Here is a 12842-nt window from a genome sequence, read left to right as displayed (position 1 = left end):
TCGTGCCAATTCCTACCTCGTAAATATCCTTGATGCCAAAATCAATTGATCCATATCTAATTTGTTAATGTTGTATCATATGACTTTTGAGCAAAGAAAATTGGGTTGATTTAACTTTTTTTTTTTTTTTTCTGTGTATGAAGCCATCCAATTACAACTAAGTTGGCAGAAAAGATATGAACCCATTACTTACTCATGTGGTAATAAGATACACCATTATCAAATTAGATTGTTAATTTATGTTAACCAAATCACACCCAGTAACTTTGGTTGTGATGTGATCTCTCAAGACAACATCATCCTTATAAATTTGGAGTTGTGTTGATATGATATGTATTTTTTTATTATTATATCGAAAGATGTATATGATACTAAGCATGTAAGTGCAATATTGTACCAACCAACTCCGATATCTCAATACAGATAATACATTTATTTTCATGTATATACAATAGATTTCAAAAATTCTATTTTACAACCTTAATAGTTGTCATAATGAGTCATATGACACATCATAAAATGGAATTAAGCCCAAAAAGATACGGAATTCAAGGTCTCTAATCACATTAGAGATTTCTAGCATTGTACAATATTCATATTTTTAAAGGTTTATTATTTATATAGGGGTATCATGACACTTTATAAGGTATATTAAATACTCAGGCAATGACTTGGAAAAAAAAATTCAAGGATCTTTTTATTCCAAATAAATATATCTAAATTACTGAGTTAACAATTTTATTGATTCCCAAATCTCAACCTTTCACTAAATCTATCAAATCCAGTTTTTTTTATTATTTTATGTTAAAATTCGATGGTTGGGATGAAAAGTTGAAACTCGAAAGTGAATCAACGGTTGATGCAACTTCGCATAGATATACTATGCGGGAGTTCTCCATTATTTATCCCCATTATAAGAGGCATAATTTGGGCCGTGCGAATTGCCATGGTTTTATTAAGAGCCGGAACAGGAGGAGGACCCGAGAGCGCGACAGCGAGTTCGAGCTTGAGATCATGGCGGCCGCCACCTCTCCCTTTTCCGCGAGATTGCGGGCTGCGAATCCCTTAGCAACTCGTCATCTGAACTCCCTCGCCCTGGTTTCCAAGCCCAAGTTTCTCATTTCTGTTTCGAGGGCTGCGCCGCTCCATACAAGGTTTGGGGGCGCGAGGCTTCCCTCGTTGCTCCCTGTGATTAGAGCCCAGAGCTCTCCAGGTACGCCTTAAGGATCAGTTCTTTCTTGGCCAGAACTATGAAAAGTGCGCATTTAAGATGAATATTCCTTTTTGCGATCTGATTCTTGACTCTGTTAAAGTAGAATATACTCCGGATGCGGAATTTTACAAAATAGAAGCGATTGTAAGGTAATTTTTTGTGTTTTTTTTTTCTCATTTTTCTATTTCTGTTTCTTTTGTTGAATTTCTTGCCTGCTTTATGCTTCTGTTGTTGATGACGCATTGGATTTAATTTCATGGAAATGACTTGTATTTTCTTCTAAAAATTGTTCATTTTGGCGGTCAAATGGGAGTTCAGGCCTTGGCGAGTTCATCATGTTTCATCGGTAAGAAAATAAAAGAACTCGTTCTGTGGTTTGGCAATAAAATGTCGAACTCCTGGTGGCGTGGGAGCTAGGAGTTAGTTTTGTTCTATAGGTTTATGGAAGTATTGTGTGGAAACCCAGGGTTTGCTGCAAATGGGTATTCGAGGAGTTACAGTTTCCGACGTTCGAGGTTTTGGAGCACAAGGCGGCTCAACAGAGAGGCATGGCGGTATGTTCTTGTTTCTTCTGGTGTCTGGTTTATCATTGGGTTGACGTTGGAGGCATTCTGTCAATTCAACTTGTATGTTATGTAGTTTGATCTCTGGATAATGCGTAGATTGTTCTTTTTGCTTGTTTCTTTGGTTATTTGCTTGGACCATGTCATTCTGTAGCTGCCAACCAAACAAGTAACTATATTGTTGGAAATATACATGCTTAACATTCTAAAGATTGCTACTAGACAAACTTCCAGATTGATTGCATGCTTTAGCCAGATCAATAAATTCTGTCTTTATATCTGCCTGTTCTTGGGTGTGTCCTGTTTGGTTATCTTGATATCGAACTTTTGTTTTTCACTTTTATATGAGCATGTGGTTGGTACTCGGTGTGATGGAATCTTCCAATAACTTGGTGACCCTAATATTGTTTATGGGCTTGAGATTCATCACATTCTAGATTGTTTTAGATACTAGTTCATTGATGATTTCAAGTAATTGTATATATGTCTTTCGGGGTTGAAATTTAAAATCCATAATATCACAAAACAAGGCTCAACAATTTATGTTCTTCTACATAGTATTTCTAATTTGCAAGAGATAATAAACAAGCGAAAAGGGACTCAGCAATTGTTCTCATTATGAGAGGACTACTGAAGATAGAAATGGATGAATTTAAAAGATTTTCCCTGTTTCCCTTATCCATCATACTCTAGTTTACATTTTACATATTTGCTATGTTTTTTCCTTATCCTGCTTTAGTACTTTTCCTTGTGTTTTATAGCATTAATAGTGGCCTCAATTTGTTGTGTAGAACCATAAAACTAACTCCTAATAGGGAGATTTCCATCATTTGAACAAGTCCCACTCATCAGTTCCGTCGCCTACAAAATGCTTTCAGCTCTGATATGTGCAAGTGATGTGCTGGCATAGCACATTGCATTTAGTATGTCTTAGTATGAACTATGCTAATTGCAGTGTTGGCATGTCTTTGGTGGAACACCATGTTAAGTGCCACTAACATGATGGCATACGAGTGTAAATATGGCATCAGATTCTTATTAAAACTGATGCGGAATGGTTTGATTCCGCAAGACAATTGTGAAGTGGTTTGATTCCAAATGCATCCATCTTAATGCAGCTCAATGAACGTGTTACATATCCATGGTGTCCACCATTTAGAAGCATAGTTCCAGGATATAGCCTCCTATGCTATATGAGACCACAAGAAGGCATCTTGATGAAGAGATCGAGGAAATTAGCATACATAAAGTCTTTCATAAAGTAGTGAAGCATCTATGGAGTTATCCTTATGTGTGACAACTGACCAAACCCAGCAGAATAACCATTATCTGTTAGAAACCAGGACAATTATTATCTGTGGTAACTAGTAAATTCAACAATTAAAATATAATAACAAGCTTGCACTTACCACACCGGATAGGCATGTTCGTCTGTGATAAAACATTCGTGAAACTCACTTGTGGACTTCACTGACATTGTGACAATTTAGAAGCAAATCAATGGTAACTTGAAGAAATATGTTAGTTAACATGATATCCTCCATTGTCATGTTTTATAGTAGTAATGACTGTAGTGCTGTAAACTTGTTTGCTTCTGCATCTTTTACTTTCTAAGGCCTTAGATGAAATATAACATTACGTGTAACTCTGTCATCTTCTCTGTTGATTATTGATTTTTCAATTAGAGGAGCATTATTTGAGTAAGAATATTGATTTTTTCATAGAGCTTCATTAGTTGTATATATGTTTATACTCACTGGAAAAATTAATATACAAAGATGTTGCAGTTCCTGCCAATAATTTTGTTTCCATGAATTTCAGGATCTGAGTTTTCAGAAGACAAGTTCATAGCTAAAGTTAAGATGGAGATAGTGGTATGCAAGGACCAGGTAGATGTGTGTTAGACATATACATATGTATATGTTTTTGCTGTTGATTATGCAATAAAGATGAATGTGATGATACTTGTTATGGTTATTATCCATATATTGGGTGCTGCATCCTTTTTTTTGATAGCCATGGATAAACATAATCAGTTTCTATGAAATGAATAATTTAATCTATTGCCTTTCTGTTGTTTGTAGAGAACAGATATTGGACAATTATTTAGATATTTTTACTTATTTAAAATTAGTTATAAAGTATGTTTTTCCATTATTTTATTTAGTTCATTTGTTACTTCTATAGGTTGAAGCTGTAGTTGAGAAAATAATTGAGGAAGCAAGAACAGGAGAAATTGGTGATGGCAAGATTTTCTGTAAGATCGTTTTTTTTCATCCGATGGGTTTTCTTTATCTTATAAGACATGCATAGTCCATGTAACTGCTCACCTGAGGAAATTGAAGTCCCATTGTTATTTTGCTAATGTTACCTGCATAGGGCTCATCAACAATTAGTTAGAAGTTCCTTGGTTATCTCATCAATGTGTCCAACACTGGATTCCTAGGTTCTTGAACACCTTCACCGCCTATGTTTGATTTTACATTTTATGCACAATGTTCCAAGTATGGTATCAATGGAGGATTTATATTTAATGTGAAAGTTGAAGTGATCTTCATAAAGCATTACTATTTAGGCTTCCCAGCTTTGTTTACCTTTTCTCATCTAGTATTTGTTACTCCAGCCACATAAGGTCTGCAATTCTATGGTAAGCTAACTGGATGTTCTTGCCTGTATAGAAAGCTTGCTCAAAAATTGAATTTCCTTTATTGTCAAACTTCCTTTCGAAGTTGTTTTTATCTTACTCATGTTTCACTTATACTCTAGCTATTGTATTTTTCTTCTTTGTTTAAGTTTCAGTTTCTTGCATTTGACAAGATGTCCTAGTGGTTAAAACTTTAACCTTATATTCTTAGCTTTGCTTCTCAAAATGATGGACATCAAGTTCAGTGATCAGAAATTTTCTTTTTCTGTAGCTGACTCCAGATCAATGATAAAAAACTGATGATGATAATAATAAGTTAGCCTGAAAAAGTTAGTCCTGGACAAACTTTTTTGTGTGACTTTAACAAAACAACTGTCTCTAAATGCTTCATTACAGTGTACAATAATTTCGAATTAAGAATAAATTTGAGCAAGTTGGTTGTCAGAAAACTGGTACTCTGGTTGAGAAGGAACTCAACCAGTAATGCTTTACTACCTAGAGCATTTAGGACAATTTTATAATTAGATACTGTGAAAAATGCAGCAATTGCTTCTTCGAAATCTTGAGTTAATGCAACTAGACGAAGTAATACTAGATGACTGAACATCAGAATGTATGAATCCAGACAAAAACCATTTATGGTCATAAAAACTCTAACGTAGTAATTTAAAGATGTTTTATTTTAGAAAAAAAAATCATAATAGTCAACATTGTGCATGGAAGACTTTTATAAACTGATAATCATGTCTCGAAAGTGGTAGTTGTTGTATTAATGTTAGACTGAACTATAATTTTAGCCTATGCAATTTAATCTCACTGGTCATTGCTTATCAGATTATGTTTCATTACTTCTTAGTTGATTTCATTAATCTCCTGTGAATCTTCCTAATCTGGTTTCACCTTTTTGCAGTAATACCAGTTTCAGATGTAATTAGAGTTCGTACAGGTAAAGCAATGAAAAATACTCATTTTTCTTTATAAATTATTTATTTAATTCGGAGTTATTATTGGCCTTTGTCTGACTATTTTAAAGACAAAAATCAACTCAGGAGATCTTTTAGCTGATTTCACCTTTCCAAGCATGCTTTCTTTTATGTTTTTCTATTAACTTGTTTCTTGAAATTTTCTTTTCATTGTTACATATAACACAATAAAATGCTTAACTTATTTATTCTTGACATCTGTACATGCAATTTGGAGAGTCTTGCAATTTTTATGTGTTTAGTCTCCATATCGGTGAAAATATTTATCTTGAATTGGTTACTATTCCTATCCTAATGTTTTATTTGGTCCTGAATCCTCAGGTGAACGTGGTGAGAAAGCTGAGAGAATGAGTGGTGGACGAGCAGATATGATGTCCTCGACAGCATCCATTGACTAGATGCATATTGTTGTAAGGTGAGGAGAAAAGAAAAGAAATAAAGGTAAGAATGTGATTTTCCATTATGACTTTTGTATAAATAAGGCTTTAATGATTTTCCAAAGATAAAGAAAAACATAGAATTGGAACAGAGGAAAATACAGTCTTGTGCCTGCTTTTTAGACATAGTACCACGTTCATGAGGTGGCTCATCTCATTAACGTTCAAGTATTTCTCTTTGATGTATAAGCAAATGATGCACTTTGTCTGAGTAAGCAACAGAAAGATTCTCAAAAGAAAACTATTTAGCTGGATGTTTTCTACGAATGAATCAGATCAACAAAAATATTAGTTTCTTATATTTTGGCTTTTTACCTTTTATCTAGTGTCATTTGGAATTTACTTATATATGTATTTCTTTGTATAGAGGGCTTATTACCATGTATAATTAACTGGAATGAGGACTCCTCTGTGATTCATGGATAGATTGAAAACGCCTAAAAATGTGTCAACAGGAAATTTTTCCTAATGGCATCTTTCACTCTAGCTGAAAATATTTTCTAGTTTTGCTTCCTCTTGTGCTACAGAAGTAGGTCAAATTGCATGGAAAGATAGATCATATGTGATCAACATTGTGTTGCAAAGTTATTGAGAAGGTTTTTAAAGAAGTGAGAAATTTTGAGATGTTCTTAGTGAGGATATATATATTTGAAATGTTGTGTTGGCTGATTAGCAAAAGCCAGGATTTGAATGGTGTATGTCTCTGAGAAAACCTACTTTTAATGGTTTTCAAAATGTCTAAAGTTGATTCTAGTTATGACGTAAGGGATATGTTTAAGTTTAAATGACTGCCTATGAATCTCAGTAGGAATAAGTTATTATTTACTTTCTTACTTTGTTCCGTCTTAATTAACAATTTTGAAATGGCAGAATGATTTATGCTATCTGATACTGTTCTACATACTCAAACTGAAGTGACTTGATGGTTGATGATCCATGGAAATCTCTCTTTGAGTGTTCCAGTCTCAAATCTCAAAAATACCATGTTGAAAGTAGCTTATGAGCTTATGCCACTTATTTACTGACTTGGATTTTAACAGAAGCTTGTTGAGGACCCCCTAGGAGTTACTTAGGCAGTTAGGCTCTTTGTTGTTTCTCTTTTTTGTTTATTTTCATGTAATATATTTTGAGTATGTTTCTGTTGTTTTCTGAAGTGTGAATTTATGGCCTTTTTATAACATTGTTTCTATGGGAAAAAGGTCATCCTTTCAGCCATGAATTTCTCTCTACTTACCATGAAATTTATGTTAACATGCTTTTTTTCATTTAGCTTCCTTTTTCTAGACAATTGACCCTCAATTTAGAATTATATGATGGACTGGTGTTACAGCTAATGTTTTTCCATTAAGCAGGGTTGGCAAGTAACAAGTAAGTTCGGTGTCCAAATGAGGTGGGCTGGACAAGAAGATGATGTTATGGTTAAAGCTACTGCATGGTATTCTTCAAGCAGTAAAAAATTCTATTTGGTGTCTCATCCTTAGAATAACTTTTTTGGCCCTTTTTGGAGGACAAAGTCTAAAATAAACCATTAGCAGTGCAGCATTTTTCTTATCGAAGTCGTAGTTTGCATATTCGATATTGTTTACAAATTGGGTGCTCAATGCATATTCTTAACCAAGTTTGCTTTCCTATTTCGCGTTAAACAGAGAAATCCATTGATCAGACCCAACCACCCATCAATGGCACCGTTAAATGATGTTCATTGCTGAGGTGTATTTTCAAATGACCTATATCTACAATAGTGGCAGCAGGGTTTCGGCCACTGTGAGTAGATATAATTATTCTCACATCTGAATCCCAAATGATTTAGTTATGAGCGCGTGCCACGGGGCATTTCTCATTCAAATATTCGTCTAATGGAATTCCATGTACACGTCTGATTGGCTCTAGATTCTAGGTCTCATGTTAATTGCGTCTCCAACATAAAGACTTGCATTCATAAATGACTCCGCAGTTGCTGCAGAGGGCCATCATCTTCTGGTGCAAATTGTGGTAGTATATATTGATCGTTGGCACTCAGTTACATTGCTTAAAACCTCTCTCTATTTCTCATCTTCTATTTTGTCTTTAACTAAAATTCTGGTACCCTAAAAAGGCTTATTTTTCAGGTGCCATAGTGATTATGTTTGTTCTTTGTTTTTTCTTCACTTCTCGTATGTTTATATACTTGCAGCAACTTATCAAGGATTACTTTGCTTTCCAACCATCCATTAACTGTTGTTATACCTCTTTCTGTTAATCAAACTTTGGGATGTAGAAACTCATTGTTCAAGGAGAATGATCTTTTATTGTTGTCTAGACCAAGAAGAAAGGGTGTGGGTTCCCTAACAACCTTCCTTGAGATTGTAGGCAACTGCATCTGTAGTGGATTTTGGAGCTAAACTGGTAGTGGCTTCATCTTTTGCCTTATTTTTCCTCACATCCATATTGGGGTGTAGGTTGTGCAATACATATTTCAGTTTGTTGTTCTAGTTGTATGTTTGTGTTGGTTTGCTACAAGAAGATTTCCCCACAGAACACAGAAATTCTAGAGAAGGAAATTGTCTTTCAATACCAATGAGTATGAGAATTCATATCACAGCTACATTTTTTTGCTGATTCTGAAGACTTGAATAAATTTGTAACAAGGATGAGGAGGTATTATGACAGAAATCTCCATTTGGAAATGTGTCATTTTAACTTTATAGTCTTTCTAGCTTGCTCACATTGTTCCATGTCACATCCAACAAGACCATTTTGAGAGTCACTAGCTTGTGGTCCTCCTGTTATCTATTTTTCAACGCATCATTTCTAGCTTATGTCTAGTTTAGCTTGTAAAATGACATTAACGTAATAGATGATTCATGTGGAGCTGAGTAGGGGTAATGATCTTAAGTAAATAAATTAAATGGCAGGAGGGTTAACCAATTTAGAATGCTCTCTCTCTCTCTCTCTCTCTCTCTCTGTATAAAGCCAAAATTAAGTCTGTTATTAGGGAGAGAAGTAAAACAAGATTAATGTGAGATAATTTTCCATATGCTCCTACCCAGATAAGAAAATATTACTTAGGAGCAAAGAGAGGAGTATTGGGAGTGCGCATGTCAGATGAGAAAGCTACTGAAAGCCCAATCCTTCTATCGCATCCCAAGCATGGGACAAGAGGCTTCGTTTCTCAAACAATCCTTTCTCTCTTTGTCCTCTTGTGCAACTGCAGATGGTGCTGCCACTCCTGCCAGCATCCATTTCACTGCCTTTACTTCCCTTCCATGCAATCCCAAAGCAAGTCTAAGGTTGGCTTTGCAACAAAAAGGGGTATTAAACGCCGAGGCTACGAAAACATTATATATATATATATATATATATATATATATATATATATATATATATATATATATATATATATATATATATATATATATATATATATATATATATATCATAAAGTGGTGTTAGATTGTCCTCTACGCTTTCTGTTACTCCTACGAAGTGGACACCATTCTAGTGCATACGTCACACCTCTCTCTCTCTCTCTCTCTCTCTCTCTCTCTAACGCAAAGTTCTTTCCTGGTTAATGGCTGTTCTCTCTCTTGAAACGATCTATGAGCTATTCTTGTCTTTCTTGGTTGATGATTCTTATTCCCTTACTCTTCCTCTTTCTATACATCCACATCCTGGCTCCTTCAAGAACTATATATCAGGATAGTCAAGGAGAGAGAGGGAGGGGCCAAGAAAGGATGAGAGGTGACTGCACGCCAACCCTGGCCATGGTGGCAGTCCAAGTGGGTTTTGCAGGCCTCAACGTGCTGTCGAAGTTGGCGTTGGACGACGGCATGAGCCCCTTCGTCATGATCGCCTACCGTCAGCTCGTCGCCACCCTCTTCCTCTCCCCTCTTGCCATCTTTCTTGAAAGGTATATATACATCCGCTGCTTCTCCACCATTTCCCTTGCATCTCCTTCCACCAGTTACTGTTCCGACGTCTCATTGTTGTCGTCGTCGCCATGATCTTGTTCTTGCACGCTTTCTTCTTGACATCGGATCTAGTTCTTTCGGACACCACTGGCCTGTCGACTACTTCCTATTAAATGGGAAGATTAATTACAGTTGGAACTCTTGTTCACCGATAAGATGAATCAGCACTCCTCCTCCTGCCACTTGGTTGCGTGCGTTCTGCTGCCACCGCTCACGAAACTTCTTTTCGTCACTTCCAATGCAGGAAAGCTTGCAGGGAGATTACACGCAGGGTTATCATCCAAATCTTCTTCTGCTCTGTGTTCGGGTAAGTCTCCAGCAAATTTAGCAAACGAGTGCATACTTTTGGATGCAAATCACATTTGTTCTTGTGAATCCTCGAGTCTCCAAATCACAGTATCACTGCACTGGACACATGATGCTTCATACGTAACGTATTAGGTCTGCCACACATGTTGCATGGTGACAGCAATCCGAGCGAGCCATACCCCACGTTATGAACGAGGTGGCGGTTCACGAGTTGGTCGCACCGAACCTGCTCCCGAGGAGCCTGGCGTCCACATCTCAGATGCATATCTTTCTCTTGAGACCTCTTGATTGGATTCACATTTCAATGGATTGGGTTGATGCAGGGCTACACTGAACCAAGTCTTGTACTTCCTCGGGCTCAAGTACTCCTCGCCGACGATCGCATGCGCCCTCAACAACATGCTGCCTGCCATTACCTTCATCATGGCCGTTCCTTTCAGGTATGATCACCTGCCATCTTGCAACATCAAATTAATTCATCTTGGCAAAAACATTACTGTTCGATTCATTGGTCTCAGGATGGAGACAGTAGGGATCAGAACACTGGGCGGGCAGGCCAAGGTGATGGGAACCCTGTTGTGTGTGAGTGGTTCCATGTTGATGACCTTCTACAGAGGAAGCCTCATCAAGGTGTGGCGATCCCACATCCACTGGAGATACGCCGAAGAGATGACGATCAGCAGCGCGAACAACGCCAGCGACCAGAATATGGCTGTTGGAGCTGCCTTGGTCATCTCCAGTTGCTTGGCTTGGGCCGTCTGGTTCATCATCCAGGTGACGAACACAACTCCAACAAGTGAGAAGGTTTGCAGCAGAAGGATGCGTTAAGTAGACCGTCATGCTTTCCTTTTGGCAGGCGAAGATGAGCAAGAGCTTCTCTTCTCCGTACACCAGCTCCGCTCTCATGTGCTTCATGGCCGGCGTGCAGTGCTTCGTCATCGCAGCCGGCGTCGAGAGGAGCTTCTCGGCGTGGGCGCTCGGTTGGGACATCAGGCTCGCGGCGTCGCTCTACACCGTAACGCACGTCCACGAAGAGCAAATCTGTTCTCGGTACCACATTCTTGTTTGCTAATCCTTGATCCGACCATGGCAGGGATTGGTGGGATCAGGGCTGGCAGTTTCTCTCATGTCATGGTGCATACAGAAGAGAGGCCCCCTCTTCGTCTCAATGTTCAGCCCGCTGCTGCTCGTCATCGTTTCGATCCTCGGTTGGGCGATCCTCGACGAGAAGCTCTACGTTGGAAGGTAGATAAGTTCACAGACCATGGTTCTTACGCAACGGACTCTCAGATAGCTTCTTTCTCCTCCGGTTGCAGTGTCACAGGATCTGCACTAATAGTTGGAGGACTCTACTCGGTCCTCTGGGGCAAGGGAAGGGAGATCAAGAAGCTGAGAGATGTGTGCCAGAGAACTAATGGAGATGGAGATGATGAGGGAGGAGCTGTTGCAGCTGTTGGTCTCCCATTGTTCTCTTGCCCATCCAAGCTTCCAATTCATCAGGTTGAAGCAGGCCAACCTTGAGACACAGATGATCATGGCGACTCACTGATTCATGCTGTTAACCCTGTTGATCCATCTCAGGAGAGTGAGTACAGGAGAATGCTGGAATCCTATATCATGAGGCATGTGGCAAGATTGACACACCTGTTGTTGAGCTCATATTTTTGTTGTTTATGGTGGATGGTTGTGCTCATGGTAATCAATGAGCTATTATATTTTGTGATACTATATCTTTCCTGAAGCCAGAAATTGAAGGCATATACCTTGAAATGAATGCTGCACCTTTTTTCCTCTCATATTGCGGTCCATCGAGTAGTTTGTACGATTATTCTTTCACCAAAAGCAGAGGAAAAAATTATCACTGTTGCTGAAAAACTGAGTTGTTTTATCCCACTATACCATAAAACAAAAATCAACTATTTTACTTTTTCTTTTCTATTAGAAAGGTTTATGATTTTTAAATTATTGCACCAAATTTCTTATAAATGTAAACAGTAATATATAAATCGTTGTCATGTGTTTTTTTTTTTGTTTATAAACAAAAATATCATATGATTATTGATTTTTCGGGTGCTGGATATCCAAATTCCACCCAGTATTCGGATATTAAATCTCCCAAAAAGATTAATCGCCAATCATAGAGTCCATTTTTACCCGTCAGAAATTAGCAACAGGGTCGACCATTCACAATCGGACAAGTCAACCGTGTGTGCTTGTCAATAATGTTCGTGATCCAGATGCATTTGCTTTAAGATCCGAGCCAACTTAGCGTTGGGCACCTGTCGCTGATTGGTCAAGAAAACCTCGTCTGCTCCGATGACACCGGAAGAGGCCAAGAATCCCTTTGTCGAGGTGGATGGTGTTTAGGCAATCCTCCTCCTCCTCCTCTCTCTCTCTCCTCTGTTACCAGTGGATTCCTTTACCGATTCCCTGTCTTCCGAAGGCCAGTGGTACAATCCAAGACGAGCTTTTTCTTCGAATTCAAGTTATTTTTTACGAGCAATGGTGGGTTATTGCGGTGCTCGGAGTAATACTCGCCTGATCTAGAATTGCTTTCTAGTAGGGAATCATGCTTCTGTTGGTCTCGCAAATTTTCTGTCATTTCTTAGTATTAGTTGATATGTTTGGTGATATATGAAATGTGCCAATCCAAAGACTTGTCTTTATGTGCGTTCTTCAAGGTGTGTTCTTTGACATTGAATATTGATAGGCTGCGGCATCGTCTTTCTACGCGTTCTCGATG

At 37.9% G+C, this 12842-nt stretch overlaps 2 protein-coding genes across 6 annotated transcripts; both read left to right on the top strand.

Annotated features, from left to right (window-relative positions):
• The first annotated feature begins 940 nt into the window (after positions 1–940).
• Positions 941–7469, top strand: LOC135679000 (nitrogen regulatory protein P-II homolog). 5 transcript variants are annotated; one of them, XM_065192327.1, is made up of 9 exons: positions 941–1213; positions 1350–1362; positions 1532–1559; positions 1680–1767; positions 3598–3665; positions 3964–4033; positions 5331–5366; positions 5725–5844; positions 7193–7469. In XM_065192327.1, exons 1-8 carry the CDS (start codon positions 1015–1017, stop codon positions 5799–5801), a joined length of 579 nt encoding a protein of 192 aa, XP_065048399.1. In that variant the 5' UTR covers positions 941–1014; the 3' UTR covers positions 5802–5844; positions 7193–7469. The 5 variants fall into 5 exon arrangements, with proteins under 5 accessions (XP_065048399.1, XP_065048398.1, XP_065048397.1 ...); XM_065192326.1 differs by having other exon boundaries at positions 1317–1362; positions 5725–5818; XM_065192325.1 differs by having other exon boundaries at positions 1317–1362.
• Positions 7470–9403: 1934 nt separating this feature from the next.
• LOC135679968 (WAT1-related protein At1g09380-like) lies at positions 9404–11869 on the top strand. The gene is made up of 7 exons (XM_065193948.1): positions 9404–9729; positions 10035–10097; positions 10423–10539; positions 10618–10873; positions 10956–11114; positions 11193–11344; positions 11416–11869. The coding sequence occupies exons 1-7, from the start codon at positions 9419–9421 to the stop codon at positions 11618–11620; spliced, it is 1263 nt and encodes a 420-aa protein (XP_065050020.1). The 5' UTR covers positions 9404–9418; the 3' UTR covers positions 11621–11869.
• The last annotated feature ends 973 nt before the right edge of the window (positions 11870–12842 follow it).

The sequence above is a fragment of the Musa acuminata genome, chromosome BXJ1-7, assembly GCF_036884655.1.
Source record: "Musa acuminata AAA Group cultivar baxijiao chromosome BXJ1-7, Cavendish_Baxijiao_AAA, whole genome shotgun sequence".
Classification (NCBI taxonomy): Eukaryota; Viridiplantae; Streptophyta; class Magnoliopsida; order Zingiberales; family Musaceae; genus Musa; species Musa acuminata.
Note: the sequence above shows the minus strand (reverse complement) of the source record. Positions and strands in the feature narration are given on the sequence as shown.